This window comes from Pangasianodon hypophthalmus, chromosome 17, assembly GCF_027358585.1.
Source record: "Pangasianodon hypophthalmus isolate fPanHyp1 chromosome 17, fPanHyp1.pri, whole genome shotgun sequence".
NCBI lineage: Eukaryota > Metazoa > Chordata > Actinopteri > Siluriformes > Pangasiidae > Pangasianodon > Pangasianodon hypophthalmus.
Genome location: NC_069726.1, coordinates 4,007,195 through 4,030,905, shown reverse-complemented (window position 1 = coordinate 4,030,905; position 23,711 = coordinate 4,007,195). Strand labels below are relative to the sequence as shown.

General features: G+C 40.2%; 1 protein-coding gene across 1 annotated transcript in view; it reads right to left on the bottom strand.

Moving 5' to 3' along the window:
* The window catches only part of sez6a (seizure related 6 homolog a), a 122,575-nt gene extending 103,975 nt beyond the window's left edge, over positions 1 to 18,600 (bottom strand). Inside the window, exons 1-3 of the mRNA XM_034312480.2 lie at positions 18,434 to 18,600; positions 17,817 to 17,947; positions 17,471 to 17,644 (exon numbers count right to left, since the gene is read on the bottom strand). Of these exons, the coding sequence (XP_034168371.2) occupies positions 17,471 to 17,644; positions 17,817 to 17,947; positions 18,434 to 18,600 (472 nt within the window). The remainder of the gene's footprint in view (positions 1 to 17,470; positions 17,645 to 17,816; positions 17,948 to 18,433) is intronic.
* Positions 18,601 to 23,711: the final 5,111 nt, after the last annotated feature.

Genomic DNA, 23,711 nt, shown 5'->3' with positions numbered 1-23,711 from the left:
TCTAATCCTCTCAGTTCCAGTGAAGGAGGTCTGGTCTCTGTGCTTCCAGTTTCAGTGAAGGAGGTGTGGCCTCTGTGCTTTCAGTTTCAGTAATGGAAGAATAAGTTGTGCACCTTTCATTCCTAGTTAAAGAGGCGTGGCCTCTGTGCGTGTCAGTTCCGGCAAAGGAGGTGTGGCATCTATCTGTCTATGTCTGAGTAAAGAGGAGTAGTCTTTGTGATTTTCCCACCAAATTGGGCTAGATCGAAAATGCAGTCATGGGTGAAAATTATATGGTTGCTGGGTGAAGCTTTCTGGCAAACCATTTCAAACCATTTTAAAAGGAGAGTATAACTAGAGTTGGCAAACTGGCAATGAGAGAAAGAGAGCGTGAGAGGGCAAAAAAAAATCAGGAGAATGAGTGAGAGAGCATTAGATAAACAGAAGGTAAGGAGAAAATTGCTGACTGGCTAGTAGCTTAAACGGCTAATAAGGCAAGTAAATGGGGGGAATATGGGCGATGGTGCTGTTAAGACTGGGAGCAAGAAAAGAGCAGATGAAATGGATAAAAAAGTAAGGGAAAAAAACATTTAATTAATTAATTTATTTATTTGGTAATACTGCAAACAGCAGCTCACTACCATGACCTGGTTGCCTGTGCTACCACAGAAAAACACAAAAGTAACAAATGCTGGAACATTATTTGACACAGGCAGTTCATTTCATAGAATGAGTGTTCCAGTGAAGGAGTTGCAGCTGGCTGCTCATTGCTTGCTATTCAATCGTTCAGGATGTGTAATGAAAGAAATTTCCAAGAAAGGGATTTGTTTACTCGGAACCAAATGCACAGTGCTGATTAATTCAGTGAGAGGGCTTGTAGAACATGAATATCTTCTGGATGATATCAGGAGTGGACTGTACTCTCTGGACCAGAGCACTGATTTTGCATGGACGTCCAATGAGTCCACTGGAAAGGAGAGATGGAAAATGTGTATGAACATCTGTTTCATTATGTCTCATTATCTCATATTGTGATGTTTAGTGATTGGACAGAGTTTGGACCTGGCAACCCCATTTTTGCCTCTTTCAGTCTCACTGAAAGAGGGGTGACCTCCCACATCACAATTATAACCCTTTTGATTTGCAATAAAAATTGTTTGCGCATCCATATTGTATTGCATCAGATTGCATCATTACAGCTCTAAATCACGTGTCCTGAATTAATGGTTTTTACGAATGTGTCCCCAATGCCACGTTTTGAGGTAAGCAGGAGAGATGAACACTACTAATATACATGTTTACCGGATGAAGAGATGTGCTCAGCATTACAAGCTACCTTTCATCACCTTTTTCCTAGTCCTTCAAACCCACACGCGCCATCAGCCAGCCAAGAAAAAAAATAGCTGGTGGTAGCAGGCCAAACCGAATCCCAGGTGGTGAAAAACTGCTTCGTCAAACTCGGTTAGCTGCCACTAAAACGGCAGGAGAAGCCTCTGCCACAGCAACAAAGGAGTGCCTCAGCCTCACCATCAATCCACAGTGGCACAAAAGTAAACATCCTTGCAAACAGAGGCTTCAAACTGTTTGGTTGCAATGCAGCGTGAAACACGGCGCAGGACCACTCAGGAGAGGAGGAGGGACCTCCCTTCATTAACCAAAGGTAATTGCATTGGAGCGCCACAGCTCACTTGAGTGGAGAGGTCTTTGGAGAAACCTCTGTACATCTCTAATGCCTTTCATGCCCTTGGATCAAGGGCTGGAAGTGTCACCTGTGATGGGGCTTTGAGTGTTTCTCTAATGCTACGGGAAACAAACAGACACCTTGGTGTGCATGAGGGGTCAGGAAACATCAGTGGCACATGAGTGACTAGAACAAGAACAACCTTTCCAGTTATTCTCTGTTATTCTTTGTTATTCTGCTTGTGTTTCTGCAAAAAAAAAAAAAAAAAACCCTGCTTACACTGGCATGCCAAAAGAACATCTTCTGATATACATCATGCCATAACGACAGTAAATATTGGATATTTCTCTGCCTTTGCTATCGTGGCTGTTTTTGCATTTTTGTCCCCGGAGGGTTTTCAGGAAAAAAAATCGAGCTGTTCTGTATGCAAAGGAACCTACTGTGATGCATAAAACATCTCAAACCAGAATTGCCTCTGTAATTCTCTATCCGGGTTCATCTGCAGCACAACAATGCAGTCATTATCTGAGACTCCGCGTGCCTCACGCCACCGATCCACTTCTGTTCAGGGAAAATTTTGAGGAGTACAACAATATGAACAAATATGGGAGCTTTAAAGTCGAGCATCAAAGAGCAGCCATGGCTCTAAAGATATCTTTAGATGACCTCTGACATGGAATTCATAGAAACACTCACTTCAGGAATCATCTTTGTTTTATTGTTATTATTTGAATGCAGCACTAATCAACAGAGGTTTAGCAAAAAGAATTACTGTTACAAGTATTCAAGTATTTCAGTTAGCACAGCTGCATTTTGCTGCATAACGGACATCCTTGGGTCAGCAAGAGGGGAGATTTGAGCCAGCGACTCTCAAAGTCAATTATAATATAGCACAATATCAGCTAGCTTACTAATGAATTTAGCTACTGCTTTGAATGTCGATGCAATAATTAGCCTAATGTTTGCTAGCAAACGTGATACTAATTTATCTAACGTGAGATTCTAATGAACCCGGCTCCTGGTTTTAATCACACAATACAATAAGCCTAATGTTAGCTAGCAGACTGGAGAAAAACTATTCACATTTCCTGCTCCAATTTATCAGTTGCAGTTAGTTATAAACTGAATTGTATCACACACTCTCAGTTTTGCTAAAATTAGGTTTTATTTTAACATGAACCCTGCTTTATTTTAGCGCTGGTTGCTGTTAAATAAAAACTACCCTAGCTATTTTGACTCGTAAATGAAATATCAATACACAAATGCTCCCGAGTTGGAATAACGGGATGGTTGCTCATCCTCACGGGTTCCTCCACGAGACAGGAATACAACATATGCACTGCATCAATCCAAGGAAATGAAGAGAAGGGCTAATATTGATGTCATGTGATGTTTACTCTCTTCTCTTGACTCAAGAAACACCTGTCACTCAGCAAAATTAGGACCTGCGTTTAGATTAGAGAGGCATCGAGCTTTATGGTACAACCCAGAGACGCATAGGCAGCTGAAAACTAAGCAAGGCTGTAGAACACTCCGGCTGAAGGGTGAATCAAAACATGAAGGATCTTGAGAGACAGTCTCGCTGCAGTGTCACCCAAAGCAGGGTTTAAGTGCTCCTCATCCTAACAGCTCCAGGCTTTTATTTATAATGGCAAAGCAGAAGATTTCTTTAATGCTTGTGGTGGCTCAGCGGATAAGGTTCCGCATTAGTGGCCAGAAGGTTGTGAGTGTGAATCTCATGACTGCCAAAGAGCCTCTGATAGGGTTTTAATTCCTGACTGCCTAGCTCTGTGCCTGTTCATTTTGGATTTTTTTTAAACAAGGTTTCTCGGGTGAATAAAAGGAAATTTTGGAAATGACTAAGAGAATAAGAGAATGTCATCTTTGGTCGCAGTGGCACTACAATGGCATTAAGAAAAAAAAAAAACAACTGACTTTGCTGTAAGGGTTAATGAGAATCCAGAAAAACAGCTAAGACCTAAACCTGGAAATAATGACCTTCCACTGATCTGGGAGGGAGACGATTACTAAAAGTACACATCATAATTCAGAAATGGAAGAAATATTGACACAAAGACAAAACCAAAGAGTGGAAGAAGAATAACTAAAATTGCCAAAGAGATTTGCAGAAACAAATAGCAGGAGATTTAAAAATGCCTTAGAGACAAGTGGGAAAAAAAGTCCAGATTTCCAGAACATTTGGGAACTCTGAATAACACCAATCATACCTATACATTTTTAAAAATTCCTGTTTTCTCTGGGGGCCCTAAGCGACTACCTGTACTGCTTATAGCTGGAAATAACCTTGATCCTAACATCTGTGAAACATAACTTGGATTCATCAATTTAAAGCAAGGGTATGCAAATATTGCACTCAACTGTATCCTTTGAGGATATTCTCTTCTTCCTGTCTGCTGCCACTGGAATAATCCCATTGTCCTATAGTTTCCCTCTCTCTTTACGCTCATAATTCAGATATATTCTTGAGTCGTATGCACAGCTGGAGCTCACACACATTCACACTCAGACTTGCGTACACACGGACCTGCTTTTGCTTGATGGCCTTAACTCAGTGCAAAGGCAACATATTGAACATTATGTTCTATTCACATACAACACAAGAGCGAAGGACATGTACTAAAGCTATAGAGTAAAACAGTGACAAAAATATAGCAGAGCTTTGAGTGAAGTTACAGTTTGTTAAAGAGACGGTCTGACCATAGATCAGTCACTGTGTCCTCCTTTGCCGTCCGACCGTGGTGTGGTGAGCTACAGATTTTTTTTTTTTTTTAAAGACAACGTTTATGTATAAAAAAAATAAGAAAGGCTAGAACACAAATCAGATTTTCAGTGTGTTTGTCATTTCAGCTTGTACAAACAGGTACAATATCATCCCTTATCCATCCAGGGCTGGACAAATACACCCCCCCCCCCCCCCCCCCCCCCCCCATTGGGGTGTACATGGGGCCTGTGAGACATATATAGTGACATAATATATCAGTGCACTCATCACTTCTCATCCCAGGAAATGTTTCACTAACACAAAAGGCGTTTGATAGTGTGCTATGAGTCAAGGGCATGCAGTGCTGCATGTATTCACTTTATCTCAGTGCTTCCCTGGAGACATTTCAAAGAGTCATATGCCTTTACAGACATGGTTCTATATGTATGTATAATTCTATATAAACAGAAACGCTCTAGCCTTGACCCTCAGTATAAGGGTTAACGTTTTTCATTCATTACATAGAGTACTTTGAGTTTCGTTCACTACATACATACGTGCACTACCTATACTGGCTTCTGCACCCTATGTAGTGCACTGCATGGCCTACAGGAAGCCATTTAGGGAGTTATTAGCTTGGTCCCCTAAAGTTTTGGGCATAGATCAAAAAGCAAAATGTCTATGAAAAAACACTTGTACCCAGCAATCTCTCTACTTGATTAGCTAATGACCCAGACACCTATGCTGTAGGTAGGACAACTATCCAACAATCCAGCTAGCTTACACACTGACACTGACATGGGTATTGTCCTTGGAACAATCACAAATTCCACCAGAAATAATAATATGCCAAACACAATAATTACCTGTCTAGGAGAAGTAGAGCTAGTGCCAGAATGCTTTATCATCCTGTATACTCTTCATAAGAAAAAGCCACACGTTTATTCAGGTTTATTCAAGTCTTCAGCTAAAATCTGCACTGAGCATAGGACATATGGTGCTATAGGATGGAATGATGTATACAATGATCTTGAAGGTCAAAAAAAAGGGATAAACTGTTAAAATTCTGCTGGCGAGTGTATATCTGAGGCAAGAAGGAAGCTCACAAAAACAAAATAATGAAATGTCACACATGGTCAGGGAGGATTAGGAGGTCGATAGGCTTAAATGTCGCATATTAAAAGTCAAAATGTCAACTCTTAATCTCCCTCCTAAATACCCCAATTTCATGGTGGTTTGACTGCAGGTGCCCAGCATGGAAAAAGGCCCAGCTTGTGGTTTTTTTGATCGTGTTCATACATAATGAGAGAGCATGTCTAAAAAGCATGCTCGGCCACCCAGTGGGCTTAATTAAAACCGCTAGACACGTTGAGTGACAGTGGGAAAATGTAAACTAGCCCCTACAATGGCTTATTGTTCATAAGCAATATTGTTCACCTAATATCATTGTAAACAACAGATGTTATTATTAAAAACTCTGGTGCAAGAACTACATGCCAAGTGCCCCATATCACTACATATAGTCCCTGCCGAAAGTATTGGAATGGTAAGGCCAGTTCTCAAATGAAGACATTTGGGTTTGAGATCAAAAGATGAATGAGACGATAGATCAGAATTTCAGCTTTCATCATTACCTGATATTTACATCTAGCCGTGTTAAACTACTTAGAACATGGCACCTTTTGTTTGAACCCACCCGTTTTTAAGTGATCAGAATTTCGGAACATGTGACTGACAGGTGTTTCTTGTTGCCCAGGTGCGCCCTGTTAGATTGACTGTTTAAGCAATTAAAAGCTCTGAATGTCTACTCTTGTTTTTTGACGCCGAGTTTCACCAGTGAAGACTGCAGTTGTTAAAAAGGATAAACCAACATGAAGACCAGTCGATGCCAGAAAAGCAAGCCATTTTGAAGCTGAGAAAATGGGAAACCTCAACCAGGCCATTCCGCAAGCATTGGGCATAGCCCATACAACCATTTGGAATGTCCTGAAAAAGAAAGAATCCACTGGTGTACTAACATGCAGACATTGAAAAGGTCAGCCAAGGAAATAGCAGCAGTTGATGGCAGAAACACTGTGAAGAAAAACAAAAACAACAGTCAGTGACATCTATTGTCTCATTCATCTTTTGGTCTCAAACCCAAATGTCTTTAGTGTATAGCAAAAACAAAATAATTGGTCTTGCTGTTCCAATACTTTCAGAGGCGACTGTATATGCTGTATATTTATAGTCAAGACTCCCAGAGAACCAGAGCTTAAGGTCGTTCAGCTGAGGCCCCACAAGAAAACCATACTATCTGAGATCTAGACCAAGACCAACCTTGAGTCTCAGACCAAGACCAACACCCATTGAGATGTAGACCCATACAACACTGCATCACCTGAGACACTGGCCAAGGTCATACCACTTCAGACTCAAAAAAAAAAAAAAAAAAAAAAAAAAAAAAACACCATCTAAGACGCTGACCAACAAGGCAACTCCCAAATACCCACAGCAAGACAAATACCACATTCCCTGAGGACCAGATGAAGATGCCAGCAACTGAGATCTAGACCAATACCACAGATCCTTTGACCCAAGTTAATACCCAGAACAGAGCCCCACCCCTGAGACCCAGGCCAGAACTGAAATCACACCACCTGAAGCCCAGAACAAGACCAAGATCACAACCCTTAGGACCAAATGCCTTGAAACCCACATGTAAAACAAATCCCCTGAAACCTAGGCCAATATCCTGCACCAAATGATGGGTCATACCTGACATATGACTATGCCAATGACATTGTTCACATACTTGCTTTGAATACATTTTGTACATCCAGTTGATTAACAGTGCTGTCAACTAGATGCTGGTCAGGGCTTTAACATACCTCACCAGGACCAGAATGCCTTCTTTGACTACCTCTTCTGATTTTGCAAAGTAAAGTGAACAGTGACAATGGCAGGAGTTGAGGAGGCTATGATAATGTATCTTGAGTAAACAGGAGAAAAAGTGACAGTGTAGATGGTACATCAGGCCATTAAACTCATAAATTTTTTTTTTTTTGGGTGGTCCACAACTAATACACCAAGTGAATATACGATATGCATGGTAGGCATCTTGCATATGTGTAGATGTAGTTAAAAACAAGTACAAACTCCGCCTAAAACCTAGAAAAAAAAAAAAAACCCACCCCTCCTAAGGTCTAAACCAAGGCAACATCCCTTGAGATCTAGGCCAAGACCACAGACCCTGAGAATCTAGATCAAGATTACATTGCATGAATCTAGATTACAAGATCAGGTTTATGCTATTAGTAATAGGAAACTGAAGTATTTACTTTTAAAAGTCTAGACAAGATGCAACACTATATTGAAATTTCAAAGCAGTAAACTGTCTTGCATATAATTTATAAACAGACATTATTTTGTTTTAAGAATAGGTCAAATTTAACATAGGTTCATCTTTCAGAAGTTTTTTACACTGATAAATAGCTCCCAAGAAAAGTATCTCGGGCAATGCTAAGATGTATTAATGGCACTGCTTTTGAAAACCCACTCTATCAATATCAAGCTGACCAATTACACTGCCTCGACTACTTCGAGAGCTAGGAAAACAAACATTCCCTGTTCTATCCATCTCAATTACAGCTGTGTGTGTATGTTTGTGGGTTTGTTGTGTAGTCTAAATTGTTTGGTAGCAGGGATTTAAAAAAAAAAAAAATCTGAAAACCTTCTGGTGAAACTCTATTGTTGATCTATTGTTGTAACACACATACATTTATCCTGAGAAAAAAGGACAAGACTAATGTACTGTGACTTTTGACTTTACTTTGAGGCTTCAGATGCCTGCAACTGACCTACCATTGATATTTTAAGTTCATAGATGCTATAGGTGCTCCTTTTCTTTAGCGACAGGTTGTGGTTTAAATTCATCAGCGCCTTGACATAAACAAAAAAAAAAAACGTAGGTATTACTGGCTTTAGTTCACACACTCTTGAGACATGAATTAAACTGACTGAAGTTCAACAATGAAGAGTCATTTTGTTTCATCAATCTGGCACTCTGGCTAACTGGCTGTATTTTAGCCATGTCCTTGGCTTTCATCTTTGCTTTTCTGCTGAAAGGTGCGTTTGATCACTGGCTGTTGAGTCTGAGTGCGTATATTTGAAGCATCAAGTGTGGAACAGTAACGCAGCTTTGATGTAGCTCTCCATCTTCAGATTCTCCTTGAACAAGGCTATGCTTCAGCGGACAGCTGGTTAAAAAGCCAAAGGATGATGGACACACTGTTTAATATCATTAGTCTGCTTTTGTTCGCTGTTTTCATCCCCGCTATTCACAATTACACACAAGGAAGTGCCGATCCTCCGTACATCATCCCACTACTTGGGTAATGAATTTGATTACAGCTCATCTTTTCCTGGGGAAATTGCTGAAGGGGCAGCCGTGTGGGCTCATAGGTCAAAACCCTGCCTGCGAATGCTTAAAGCTCAAATCCTCCAAACCCATTAATCGAACTGTTTACCTGCAGTCTTTAGCGCAGCGCACACACACAGATGAAGGGCCGTTTAGATCAGATGCAGCGTGGCTTGCGAGGAAGGAAACCAGAACCGTCTCGGCACATAATCGACGTAGAGATGCTGTTAAGCAGACGCTAGGCCCGATTAGCAGAGTGAGTGTGCAGCCTGGCAGCCCTCAAAGAAAGACTCGGGATGTGGTTGTTTTTCTTTCTTCCTTCTGGTCCCTTGAAGTGTGCAGATCAATAAAGCAACAGGCACCAAGGGACGGCCAGCACTGACTGAGCCCCAATCTATATTCTGTAGACAAGGTGTTACATATCAGTGTGTGTGTATATAATGAGTATGACTGCAAGCTGTCTCTCTTACACTAGTTCTGACATTCTGTACAACCTGTTTCCTTTCAGGAAGTGGCTTTAATTGTTGAAGTGATTGCCTGTGAATGATGGTTTTACTCCCAGCGGTCATTTCTTATCCTCTGTCCAGTGCCTTCCGTGTGTGTGTCTCTCTCACTCATTTATAATATGAGCCTTTTATGACCTGTCTTGGTCTTTTATTATCTCATAGATCTTCTTTTATGAATGTGATTATCTGTTGTACTTTAGTAGACGTAGGCAATTAAGATACGTTTTAAGGCATTATGTCTTTCTCTCACTGTCTTTCCTTCGGTAGTGGCCTCGGATACAGGCCATGCCATATCCAGTTGAGTCATTCTGGTCCTCGTGAGGTCAGAATGCCTTCTGTGGCACTTTCTGTGTCTTTTTGGGTTTCTATTATTTTCCTTTTCAGTAATGTTTTTTTTTTTTATAGCTTCAATCTTATCAATCTCTGGAAATCATCATTCTGTGAATCATTTTTCATCACAAAAACTGTTCATGTTAGACCTATTTACAATTTTGGCTCTATGGACTCTTTTTTTCAGCTTCAAACTTTTGATGATGTTAGTGAGGATGTTAGTCTGTAGTAATGACTTAGTCTCAAGGAGTTTCTTATGGTGTGGAAATTATGGATCAGGTCTTCGGCCAGCTGTAAGAAGCATAGGCGACTGTCAGGAGTCTCTGCATTGCATAGGATCTCCACATCACCTTCTCATCGTCAATCTATAATTACTGAAAAAGTAGATATGTGGCAGTCTGGGAAAACTCACTGGACGTTGTTTTTCTGCAAGTAATGAAATGTTGATGTCTCTACTTTAAGAAAACAAATATATTTTACCAAATCTACTTGAAAATATTTTTATTTAGGCAATGTTCCAACCTTGCTTTGGCGTCTACCTGCAAAGATTTTGGCTAAGGAGCCAGTTTAACAAGCGCAGCTATCTAAAGACATCTAAATCCTTGCTAGCTAAGTGTGATTTCTTCATATAACAAGTGTCACAATTTGATTAAGTTGTTGGTTTGCTACACGCCATAGCAAAATATACATAAACCTAAACAGTTTAGTGCGAAATCAGTTACTATGGATGCTAATGCACCATCATATCACCATCAAAACAAATAAAAGCACATACACAGATGACGGCCAACAGAATTGCGTAATTATTAAAACTGAGTAAATCAACAATTATTTTAGCGCCAGCATTAGAGTGAGTGAAGCAACGACAATGAGGCTGATGTTTAAACACCGTGAGTGAGTTGTACCTCAGGTGATGAGATCGAGGCTGATGAGGAGTATACTGATAATCAAATTGACAACTCATTTTACGATTGTAAACCTTTACTTCTTTAAAAATTTGGCAGTAATGCTGTTTTTCCATAAGTAGATCAGGGTATAAATGTAGAGGTAAGTGAGGTGTCTTTAAGTGGAATTGAAATGAAATCTTTAAATGCAAATTTTCTAGCATTTTAAAATGCTAGAGCTTGTGATTCGGATATGTGCAAATAATGCACCAATTTCAGTTCAGGAAAGTATGTAGATTTTAGTAGAAAAAAATTACCATGTAAATAGTTTACCAGGCTGCCCTGCATGACTATTAATATTTTTGTCTTTATATAAACCGATCAGCAAAATCACCTTGCACTTCGCAAAGCCATTGTTATCCCTTTAGAGAGAGCTGAGCTGTTTAATTTCGGTGTCATCTTTTACCTGGATCTACACTTCTTGTCATTGCTCTCGGAGATCAAGCAAATTCAGCTTTGACCCCAAAGGCCAATGACCTTTCAAAAACACGACCAGTGATAGAAAGTGCTGCATGTGATGTGGAAAGAAGCACATCAGACTTTTGAGGAGACAGGTTCTCATTCTCATAGTCCTGCAGAACACAACTTTAAACATTTATCAGGACACTGGGAGAAAAGGAAGAAAAATAGAATAGTGTGCTGAGATCAACACTGAGTCAAGGAACCCAGATACTGTAGCAGTGATCATGTTGAGATGGGTGATCATACAATTCTTCCTTGTTAAGTGAATTTACAAAGAGGAAAATGAGTCATTTAAGTATATAGTACATATAATCTTATATATCTAATTTACATGAGACATGCCTTAATTTATGCATGGCTACAGGCTACAGGCAGATCCAAGAAAAAAAATTAAAGGGGAAGAATAAAATTTAATGAAGCTGAGTTAAAGGGGTTTTTTTTGTCCAAGGTTGTGGATGATAACCATGTATTCTTTGGTATCCATAAAACGTAGCCTTGCATGTTTTAGTGCTCTGCACTTTTTCCTTTTTCTCAAGGGAATAGTCAGCTACAGTTCAAACAATGAACGAATAGTTCATGTTATATAATGTTTTTTTTTTTTTAATAAAACATAAACATAATCGAAGAATAGATGGGAAAATATATCATATTTTTCAAATCTTTCTATATAACTCTTCACCATTTTTAAAACTTATTGTGTGTGTCTTGGAAAGGGAAAACAAAAGGTCTGAAAGTGCACCATCATTACATCAATAAAAGTTTGTAAAGAGTTGGTCTGTTATGCAAGAATATCAGTGGATCACTATTTTGTACCAACTGATACTCGGAGCTCTGAAATTGGTAATGCAATTAAAATGGAAAACTTCCATTGGTACTATTAGTTATTAACTATACTTGACTAACTAACTAACCTATTAACTATGGGTAACTATTGATTATTATTGTCCATCAAGTTAGTTGCTTAACTGGATGTTTGGAAGCAGCGATTTTTGTGTAGCTGGGCCATTCCGGGTTTTTTTTTTTGGGTTTTTTTTTTTCCCCCTTCTTCTCCCTATCTATAGTCCTGGACACCTCAACAGTGGAGCTGTTCTGAGTCCCAAAAAGAAACGCTACAAGAGCGTTTCAGTACAATAAGTATTCCATTCATGAGATGACTTTATTCAATGGGACATGTAGTGAGGCAGAATACAGGTGTGGTAAATAGCTATAAGAGTCATGGGATTTGACCTCACAACATTTCAGTCATTGGAACGACCACATTTAGCCCAACCAAAAACCATTACGGTCTCTGAGCTCAATGATACTTCCCCAGGCGTCAAGGGGACACTTCATCCCAAGAGCAGCAGAATTACAGTAAGCACCGAGTGAACGCCGCTGCAGCACTACTGATGTGAGAACGAAGGGAACGGTGCTCAGCTGGCCTCTCTACTACACCCGGAAAGCTTCCGCCTGACACCAGGACCGGCACAAATAAGGGCATACTGCCATGATTGCTCTCATTTACAATTGACAAGCGAAAGGAACGCAAGGCTAATTACGACAGTGCTCAGCTGCTGAATAGCCCTTGATGAAGTTAATCACCGGTAATCCAAAAAACAGGTGTCGGAGCACTTTGCCGAGCTCTCCTCCTGAATGAGATATTCAGGGCTGTGAGCGCAGTTCAGTTCTCTGTTTGCCGTCTCTGCCCCAGTCCTCCGCACGTCTTTGCCCCTCAGAGCGACAGCACCGATGCCAGCGAGATAATGACACGTGGAACAATTCTGGCAATCTGTTAATAGAACTCAATGGTAATGTTCCATTTAAGCATAGACAATGACGCATTCGCTAAATGAACACAAGCTGAACCAGCTTTATAGTCAGAGAACGTTTTTTTTTTCCTTTTAACCCAATGCAGAGAAATTAATGGGTATTGTATGTAACCATTCTAGATACTCAATTTTTAGAACATTAGAACATTTTTAGGAGCACATACACCTGCGCATTCATGCAGTTATATAATCAGCCAATCAGGTGGCAGCAGCATAATGCATAAAATCGTGCAGATACAGGTCAAGAGCTTCAGTTAATGTTGACATCAAACATCAGAATGAGGAAAAAGTGCGATCTCTGTGACCTTATCTGTGGCAGGGTTGTTGGTGCCAGATGAGCTGGTTTGAGTATTTCCGAAATTGCTGATCATCTGGGATTTTCACACAAAACAGTCTCTAGAGTTTACACAGAATGGTACGAAAAACAAAAAAAGATCCTGTGAGTGGAGGGTCTGCAGGCTGAAACAGCTTGTTGATGAAAGAGATCACAGGAGAATGACCCGACTGGTTTGAACTGACAGGAAGTATATAGTATCTCAAAAAAGCACTCTTTACAATCGTGGTGAGCAGAAAAGTATCTCAGAACACACAACACAAACCTGGATGGGTTACAACAGCAAAAGACCAGATCAGGTTTGACTCCTGTCAGCCAAGAACAAGAATCTGGGGCTATCATGGGCACAGACTCACCCAAACTGGATAGTTGAAGACAGGAAAAAGACCAGGTGATTTTTTTTTTTTATTATTATTATTATTATTCTAATCTTCCCGTGTCCTGTTTCAGTGAGCCTGTATCCCTGATCACCTCAGATTCCTGTTCTTGTCTCTTCCTGGGCTGTTCTGCTGTTGTAGCCCATCCACCTCAAGGTTCGATGTTTTGTGCATGCTGAGATGCAATGCATTTAGCATTCATTCATTCATCCTTGGTAACTTCCTGGTAAAGGTTTAAATTAAGCTACTTGCTTGTTTATATTTCAGGAACCAACAATTTGTGTGTTTATAGTTAAATTATTTCAATTTGATGTTGTGGAAATTTCCTGTTCTCACTTACATTCTAGCAGCTATATAAAGTTGTTCATTCACCAGCCTCACTTTTTTCCCTCTTTCTTGATGGTAATTTGACAAAAAAAAAATTGCAGCTTATCATGTTACTACGAAGTCCTGAGGACTTTCCTGTGATGGAAAACTTCCTGTTACAAAGAACTGAGACTGGAGACTCCTTCTATAAATGTTACACATCTCCTCACAGAAAACTTCCATAACAATGATTAGACTTTTTTTTTTTTTTTTTTTTTTTTTTTTTTGTGAACCCACTTGTGTCAAGTGTCAGCCACGCAAGTTGTTGTTCTAGAAATATTAGGACAAGTACATTAATATAAACCTAGTTATAGAAAATTAATCAGCAACCAGAATAAAGAATTCAAAAGTGCTGTGGTATAATGAGAATTAAGGGTTCATCAGTGGGCAGGTTTGAATATACTGCATCACAATTTCAATATAATCACAAGATGGTGTTTTATTGTGGTCCTCTTCAGATGCTTTCAGACATGCACAGCTGTCACACTACACTTTCATCTTCATCCCTCATACTTTGTGCACGGTAGAGGGATAATAGATGATGTCCTTTTCTTACAATATCTCAAGAACATCACGCATCATTATGGTTGCGTGCAACCTAGGTCACAAACTGTATAAAATTAATGCATAACTATTGATTATTTTTTAATTGCACAATTTAAAAAAAAAAAAAAAAAAACTGTAAATGCTTCAGTCTACATTTTTACAGTCTATATGATTACAGCTCTAATGTTTGAATTTCCAAAAGGGAAAAAAACACATCTGTATTGAAGAACATTCAAATACTGTATCTTTAGTAGATGACATCACCTCACAATTAGTTTTTTTTTTTTTTAAACTGTAATTGATTTCTTTGTCCAAGACTTGGCATCTGCCTCAAACAGTGCAACAGAAGTTGAATTTATATTCGCTCACTTCAGCAAAGCATGAGAACTGCTGGCAAAAATGTGCCGAGCACTGCGTCTGGCAGAGGTTTGCATTTGGCAACTGAGGTTAGCTGTCTGTAAATGTCTATAATTTTGACAAATTTGCAGCTACAGCAAAGTAGTGCAGAAAAAGGTAGGTCATCTAAGTATACAGTGTGCGTAGAAAATAACGTGACTGGCTGTTTGCATAATATGAGTGTACAAGCAGTAGCTTTTCACATAAACTCTGAATACACACTTATTGGGATAAAAAAACAAAGATTTAAAAATGAATTGCAGTATCATGCAGTTTATTAAATATAATTCAGTTTTACACACACACACACACCCTCAAACACACACTGATCAGCCATAACATTAAAACCACCTGCCTAATATTGTGTAAGTCCCCCTTGTGCCGCCAAAACAGCTCTGACCCGTCGAGGCATGGTCTCCACAAGACCTCTGAAGGTGTGCTGTGGTGCCATTAGCAGCAGATCCTTTAAGTCCTGTAAGTTGTGTGGTGTCTTGCTTGTCCAGCACATACCACAGATGCTCGATCAGATTGAGATCTGGGGAATTTGGAGGCCAAGTCAACACCTTGAAGTCTTTGTCATGTTCTTTAAACCATTCCTGAACAATTTTTGCAGTGTGGCAGGGCATATTATCCTGCCGAAAGAGGTCACCCATTAGGGAACACCGTTGCCATGAAGGGGTGTACTTGGTCTGTAACAATGTTTAGGTAGGTGGTACATGTCAAAGTAACATCCACATGATTGCCAGGACCCAAGGTTTCCCAGCAGAACATTGCCCAGAGCATCGCACTGCCTCCGCCGGGTTGCCTTCTTCCTGTAGTGCATCCTGGTCCCATCTCTTCCCCAGGTAAGCGATGCACACGCAACCGGCCACCTTCTGCCTTTGCTCCATGGTCCAGTTCTGATGCTAACTTGCCCACTGTAGGCACTTTCGGTGGTGGACAGGAGTCAGCATGGGCACTCTGACCGGTCTGTGGCTACACAGCCCCATACACAGCAAACTGTGATGCACTGTGTGTGCTGACACATTTCTATCATAGCCAGTGTTAACTTTTTAAATGTTATGTTATGGCTGATCGGTGTGTGTGTGTGTATGTATGTGTAATAATATATTGTAATTTAATATATTAGAGTTCTGAATGTTATTAATTATTATGGCCATTTTATTTATTAATTTTATTTTTCTAAAGACAAAATGAAGGCCACTCCACACAGGTGAAGATTATTATGAAGAGTTTACACACTTAATTTGTATAAAAGGGCTGCTAGGTGTAAACAAGTGTACAAATTCAGAAGTTGTACTGATACATAGGCATGAATTTTTTCTTAATTTTTTTTTTCAGATACATACAAACAAAATGGCCATCATGTCTCCTCACATATTTTTTGTATCTCTGTTCCCTGTTTTTACTACATGATGACTAAAAAACATGGAGTCACACCACTGCACTGATCATCAGTGTGGCATTAAATATAAAAATGAAGTTTGAAGTCATGTTTAGCAGCTCAGATGTGGCTGTAACTTGTAGTCATGACACTGAAAGCTCAGTACTAATAGGTATTTTCATGACATATGGAATATATGTCACGTGATCACTCAGTCAGCTCAGCACATTTTGCTGTACAGTTGGTTTATTAATTGGGTTTTTTTTTTTAAGGATACTGAGTTATGGTTAGATTGGGTCATTAATACACAGCATAAATCTAAGTATACAACCAACACTTTTTTTTTTTAAACAGTCGTCCATCTGGACACAAATGAACCCTTTGAGGCTGAATTCAGTGCTGTAGCTGTTAATAAAACACCGGGGGATTGTGCTGAGTGCCTGTGCAGGCTCGGCGTTTGATATGTCCCAGGAGCTTTGATTCAAATAATCTCCTTAGGCCACAGTATTTGCCTAAATAACGTCTAATAAATCACGTCTAAGTGGACATGTAGTGCACTAGGTAGGGTGTAGAAGCCATTATTTGGTATATTAGTATATTAGGGAGGCTTTGAGGTTGTGTAATCCTGAGCAGGTCGGGAGGATTAAAGTCTCATCGCGAGCTCCAGTGTCATGTGTTTCACGGGTTGTGGTACTGAGAGATTGTCTTGTGATGCAGTTATAGCTTTTGGCAGATTTGTTTATTCTGCATCATCTATTGCCCAGTGCAATTACACGAAGACCTCATAAACACTGTGTGAATGAAATTTGAGAAGGCACTTTTGTACTATTTTGTAACAGGGTTAACTTTCTCCTGCTCGTCAGTGCAGTAGACTGTTCTATGAAAACTGCGAGTTGTTTTTGAATCTTGATTTAAAAAAAAAAAAAAATTTAACGAATTTCGGGATGCCATGAACTCTTAAATCACACAAACTGACCTGTTGAAGGTCTAAGTCCCCACGCAAGGTCTGTCTGTCTTATTCTTTTTTGCTTTTGCATTAAATAGACTGTGAAACTTTTCCGTTTTTTAAACAGCATCATGTCTTGTAGTCATGTCTTTACGCACCTCTGATTTCTGAACCCAGTGCCACGCCACGTGCCCTTAATTTCCAGCCGTAAAAGTTCCACGTGCGTGTACGCAGGTTGTCGCGTGCACCTGGGTAAAATGGGTAAAATGTAGACGGTAGGATTTCCTTACCTTGGCCTCGCGAGCTCATCAGAGAAGCGGCGATGATGAGCGCGAGAATGAGCGCGTGGGACCGTTGTGCACTTCTCCCAGGCATGACCGCTGGACTGAAGCGGATCCTTTGAGTCTCGTCGTGTAATGTCCTCCGGAAAATGCAAAGCGTCCTGGAAAGGATGTAAAGCGTCGCTTATTCGCTATAAAACCGGAGCGATCCAGGAGAGACAGACAGAGAGAGAAACAGAGAGAGAGGTTTAATCGCGGCAGCGCGCTAAGCGGATTGTTCTCGCGCAGAGTACAAAGCTGGAGCAGCGCGTGCGAGATTGAGCACGGACACGGACAGTGTGCGTTTCAGCAGGACCGGTGGAGATCTGTCTCGCGCTGTGTCGATTCAGCACCACGGACAGATCCTCGTTGTTCGCGCGAGCGAATCTCAGAACCCCGGGCAGCTCCTCGCGCTCAGCCGCGGCCACTTCAGCAACTTTCCAAAGACTAGCGGAAAAAGGCTATTTATGGAGCGCGAGGCGTCACATGCGCGCGCGCTCTGATCGCTGTCGCCTCTTACGTGTGGGAAGTGTGCGGACATGAGCGCGTGACTTTGCATTGGTGAGAGTTAACGTGGAGTTTAGCACGTGAGTATTAACGCCACAGATCACAACATGTAGTGCAAAACAAAGCAGTGTAGGAGTTGATGCAACACCGTGGGAGTTACTTTAACACCATAGCTGTTAATTCAGCAATGTAGGTGTTGGGAACAGAGCAGGAATTGTGCTTTGCAACCACCCACACTCGGGTTACTGCCTGTGCATTTTCTCCCTGTGTCAGCATGGCTTTCATTCCGGGTTCTCTGGTTTCCTCCAACCTCCCAAATGCATCCCAGTAGGTGGACTGGTGACGCTTAATTGCCCCTAGGTATGAATGAGTGTGTGTGTTGCTCTGAGATGTTCTGGCGTCCCGTGAAAGAGTGTATAATCCTACCTCACGCCCTGTGCTCCAATCAGCACCAAAACCACCACCATCATTGCAATCACCACCATCACTATCACCACCACAATCCGCACCACCATCACCACTATCATCATCTTAATCACCACCATCACTATCGCAGTAATCACCATTATCATGATCACCATCATCACCATCATAATTGCCACCATCACCACCACCATTATCATCACCGTCATCACCACCACCCATTATCATAATCACCATCACCACCACCATTATCATCACCGTCATCACCACCACCATTATCATAATCACCATCACCACCACCATTATCATCACCGTCATCACCACCACCATTATCATAATCACCATCACCACCACCATTATCATCACCGTCATCACCACCACCACCATTATCATCACCGTCATCACCACCACCACCATTATCATCACCGTCATCACCACCACCACCATTATCATCACCGTCATCACCACCACCATTATCATCACCGTCATCACCACCACCATTATCATAATCACCATCACCACCACCATTATCATCACCGTCATCACCACCACCATCATTATCATCACCATCACCACCACCATTATCATCACCGTCATCACCACCACCACCATTATCATCACCGTCATCACCACCACCACCATTATCATCACCGTCATCACCACCACCATTATCATCACCGTCATCACCACCACCATTATCATAATCACCATCACCACCACCATTATCATCACCGTCATCACCACCACCACCATTATCATCACCGTCATCACCACCACCACCATTATCATCACCGTCATCACCACCACCACCATTATCATAATCACCATCACCACCACCATTATCATCACCGTCATCACCACCACCACCATTATCATCACCGTCATCACCACCACCACCATTATCATCACCGTCATCACCACCACCACCATTATCATAATCACCATCACCACCACCATTATCATCACCGTCATCACCACCACCATCATTATCATAATCACCATCACCACCATCATTATCATAATCACCGTCATCACCACCATTATCATTATCATAATCACCATCACCACCACCATTATCATAATCACCATCACCACCACCATTATCATCACCGTCATCACCACCATTATCATTATCATAATCACCATCACCACCACCATTATCATCACCGTCATCACCACCATTATCACCACCATCATAATTGCCATCATCATCACCATTACCATTATCATGATCACCATCATGACTATCATTACCACCACCGTCATCATCATCATCAATGATCATCTTTCAGCTATTATACCAAAACACTGTCTAATACTTCATTCTGATTTGTCAGGATGTGTTAATTAGTTATCTATAACAGTAGTAATAGTATGGTAGTTGCAAGATATAAATATTAAATATATAAATATTTTATTGTTTCTATAGTAACAGCTAATTTGCAGGGACTCACTTGGCATCACTGATCAAGATGTGTACAAAAGAACATTTATTATAAAAGAAGATGTAACAATAAAATATTTACAGCATAGAGAAGGCCTAGAATACATAATCCACTTCACATAGCACTGTATCATCACATTGCTGGTCATTTTCTATAACTACATGCTTTATTCCTCACAAAGGAATAAATCCTACATGAACAATTTGAATACGCTTACATTTTAGTTTGATCCAGTTTGAACCTATATTATATTAATGCTTCATAATCAGTTAATGCAACATAATGCTGAAAGAGATGATCAGGGTATGTGTGGTTAGAGTTTGTGTTAACTGCAAGACAATTGGACAGGAACTCAGATAACCACTCTTTACAGCCATGGTGAGCAGAAAAGCCTCTCAGAATGCATAGAATATTGAACCTAGCACCCATTTTGGATACAAATGTAATGTAAATTTGTATCTGTTTAGTGCTCCAAATATTTGCATGTTACCGTAAGTGGGTGAACCTTACCACTACGCCCCCGGAAAACACTGGAATAAAACCCGGATCCAGTTCCTCAACCTCAGCTACATCACTCCAGTTCGTATGTGTGCAGGACTGTTTTTTAAAAGTCCTGCTTGTGTAGTTATTATTTTCATTTGTAACAGCTAAAGAATTCAGCTGGTTCTATTTCCCAGAATATAAGCAAACTAGTAGCCTAATTTAATCCTCCACAGCCCTGACCAGGCAGTTACTAAGGATGAATAAATGAATGTTAATGAATGTGATCTTTTTGTTCCATATCTGAGCTTCATATCTGACCACACCCTTTTTTTCCCCCATGAAAATAAAAACCTGCCAGTGATGTTAGTTTTTGCATCCAGTAGGACCCCAGTCCAGATGCACACCTGTAGTCACATCCAGATTCCATGTGAACTGTCCTGGAAGCTTTTTTATTTATTTATTTATTTAAATAAAAAAGTACTTATGCATACATCATCCTTGATGCTTTCACATTCATGGATGACATAAGTGACAACATAATCTGCAACAGCAAAGCAAGAAATGTATGATTTAGAGATATCCAAGGAAGCTCGAGCATTGTTATGAAGGAGTGAAGGTGTCCCTTTTGCAAACAAACAGCCCTGTACATACACTAACATTACTATGGGTTTCTGCTCCATTACCTGCTCTCATTATCCTTTCCATGATTAGACTCTACAAACATAACCTGCTAACCATGATCAGCTCTGTTGGGTCCTAGTGTCATTAAACAGGGAATTCTTCTTGGGTAATGAAAATCAGTAGCATGAAATGAAATGACCACCGGTTGAAGGTAGCCTAATGAAGTTATCATCGGCGGCGTAGCTGTGAGATCATATTGTTTGAACAGACAGCTGGAAATTCATTTAGTGCACAATTAAGGTTCATGAGTTCCCATAAGGGAGGTTAACAAATGTTTAGGCTTAATGGAGAGGCAGTGTTTTATTGACTGTATAAAGAATTCCAAAGAATTAAAGTCGCTCTTACAAAATGACATTTTTGTGAAATGATTCTGGCAACTTTGTGTGTGTGTGTGTGTGTGTGTGTGTGTGTGTGTTTGTGTGTGTGTGTGTGTTTAAATATGAGTTCACAACATTAGTGGCCTAATCCAGCATGGTTACTGAATAAGTAGGGTTTCAACACTGAAAAATGAAAAAGCAATAGAGAATTAGCAAATCCGCAAAACATGGTTAACTAGCTAATGGCATGAACATATTAAAGACATTCTAATGATTTAATTAATAATCTACTTTCAGTCTATAAATTGTGTAACAATGGTTGTACTTTCAAAGTGACCTGATCAGTCAATATTATTGAAAATAAAGAAAAAAGAATGAGAGAACACATTTTTCTTCTTCCCATGATCTTCAGGAAATCCAGATAATGCAACTTAATGTTCTTTCTTAGAAGGGTGGATGTGTAGCATGCTTGAGTAAATGTTGTTGAACCATAAGGTACATTTTTCATAACCTATAATAGATGACACTTGGAAAAGGACATTTCAAGCATGAGATATTTTTGAAGTATTTGCATGATTATATTTCAAGGTAAAGTGTGGTTATAGTGGGCGGGGACAGGCAAGAATGCTGTGTTCGGTTTGAAACAAACACATAGGTTGTTGTGAAGGGCACTTCAGCACTTCGTGTTTAAAACGTTGTTTACCTTTTACTTTATACACATATTTGTAAATGTAACCAGTGAGACACCAAATGGCATCCCAATATTTGAATCACATATGCATTTTTTGCTTAAGTGGTAGATATTCCAAAAGGGTAACTATGCAGCCGCATGGAAAAAAATGTGTGTGAGAGAGTGTGTGTCCTCTGTGTTCCACAGCCTGAAATGTGAAGCAGGCCTCATGTCCTTCCTTACCCGCCAGCCTTATTTGTCTCAATAAGCTCACATCATGGACTCATCGAGCTCTATTAAATCACCCTCCCTCTCTCTCTCTTTCACTCACTCTCAATACATTTCCATTCGTAATGCTGGATGGATTGCTCGACGTGTCCTGATGAAGTCATTCTGGCTGTGCACACCATCTGGCAGAACAAGGGAATTGAACGCTATTACTCCCACCCTAAAATTTGCACCTCACTTCGGTGAACGTTGCTAATAGACTTATTGTACTTTAGCCGTGTTTTTTGGGGTTTTTTTGGGCTTCTGCATTTTTGATTGATTCCTCAATTATCTTACTTTCCTAAATTGTATTTATAGAACCACAGTAATAATATTGCTGTTCTTATTCCTTGGCTGCACACTTGTATACGAACTCATGTGACCCAATAAGAAAAGTCAGCACTGGATATGTATAAGAGGCTCACATGGCTGATTCCAGCACAAGAATTCAACTGTTACCCTGTCAGTTACTTAGAAATTGAGAGAACTTATTCTGTCATGGCCTATCCTCAGCAGGGAATCGAGTGGAGCAGATACAATATGAGTGCTTTCACTGGAGAATTTCGCCTTGTATTGGGTTCACCGCAGGACTGACCCTCATATTACCACCGTACACCTGCTCCCCACACCACACCGAGCACAACCTAAAATATCACTTCCTGACCTGAAAACAGAGGCGTACCTTGATGTAACTGACAAGAAATATTCCAATTATCATTACTAATATTATTCGCATTTGTTATTACTAAATAAGGGTGTAGCGATATAATCTCTGTACACAAAATATTAGACTTGTGTTACTAGGGGTGTGTTATTTCTTTCCTAATATTTGGATACGTCTCATCTCACCTTAATAGCAGCACCAGTCCTGTCAGCTAAGGATGACACCGGTGTCTTGAGATATGTCTTCCTGTCAATTTTCGTCCACTCTTCCTCTGACTGGTTGAAATTCAGCTAGACTTTGTGTTGCTATTTTGGGGTTTCACCAGCTGGTTGAAATAACCCCGTACGTTCTCTATGGGTTCTAGTGATTTTCCATGCCAGTCAAAATCCCCCTATTGTTTCATCAGGCTCATCAAACAGAGCATATGTACCTTATGTCCCTCTGGGGGAACCCATAAAGCTTCTATGTAGAATCCTATGAAAAGAAAAAAAAAAAAAAGAAATGACCAATTTTTGGTAACTAAGCGCCCTTAATTATCCAATGAACCCTTGAAGAGCCTTTTTCTTTAAGAGCGTATGTATTTACTGGATAAATTGCAGTACAAACGCCAAAGTGTTGGTAATTATTTTCTTCCTAATACAATCTGTCAAATGTTTAAAATTTAGCTAAACTGTCCTTGGTACTTGGTAGACTCTACCTCTTAAAAAGGTTTAGAACCCTTTAGGTGATAGGTCCACAAATAAAATATATTAAT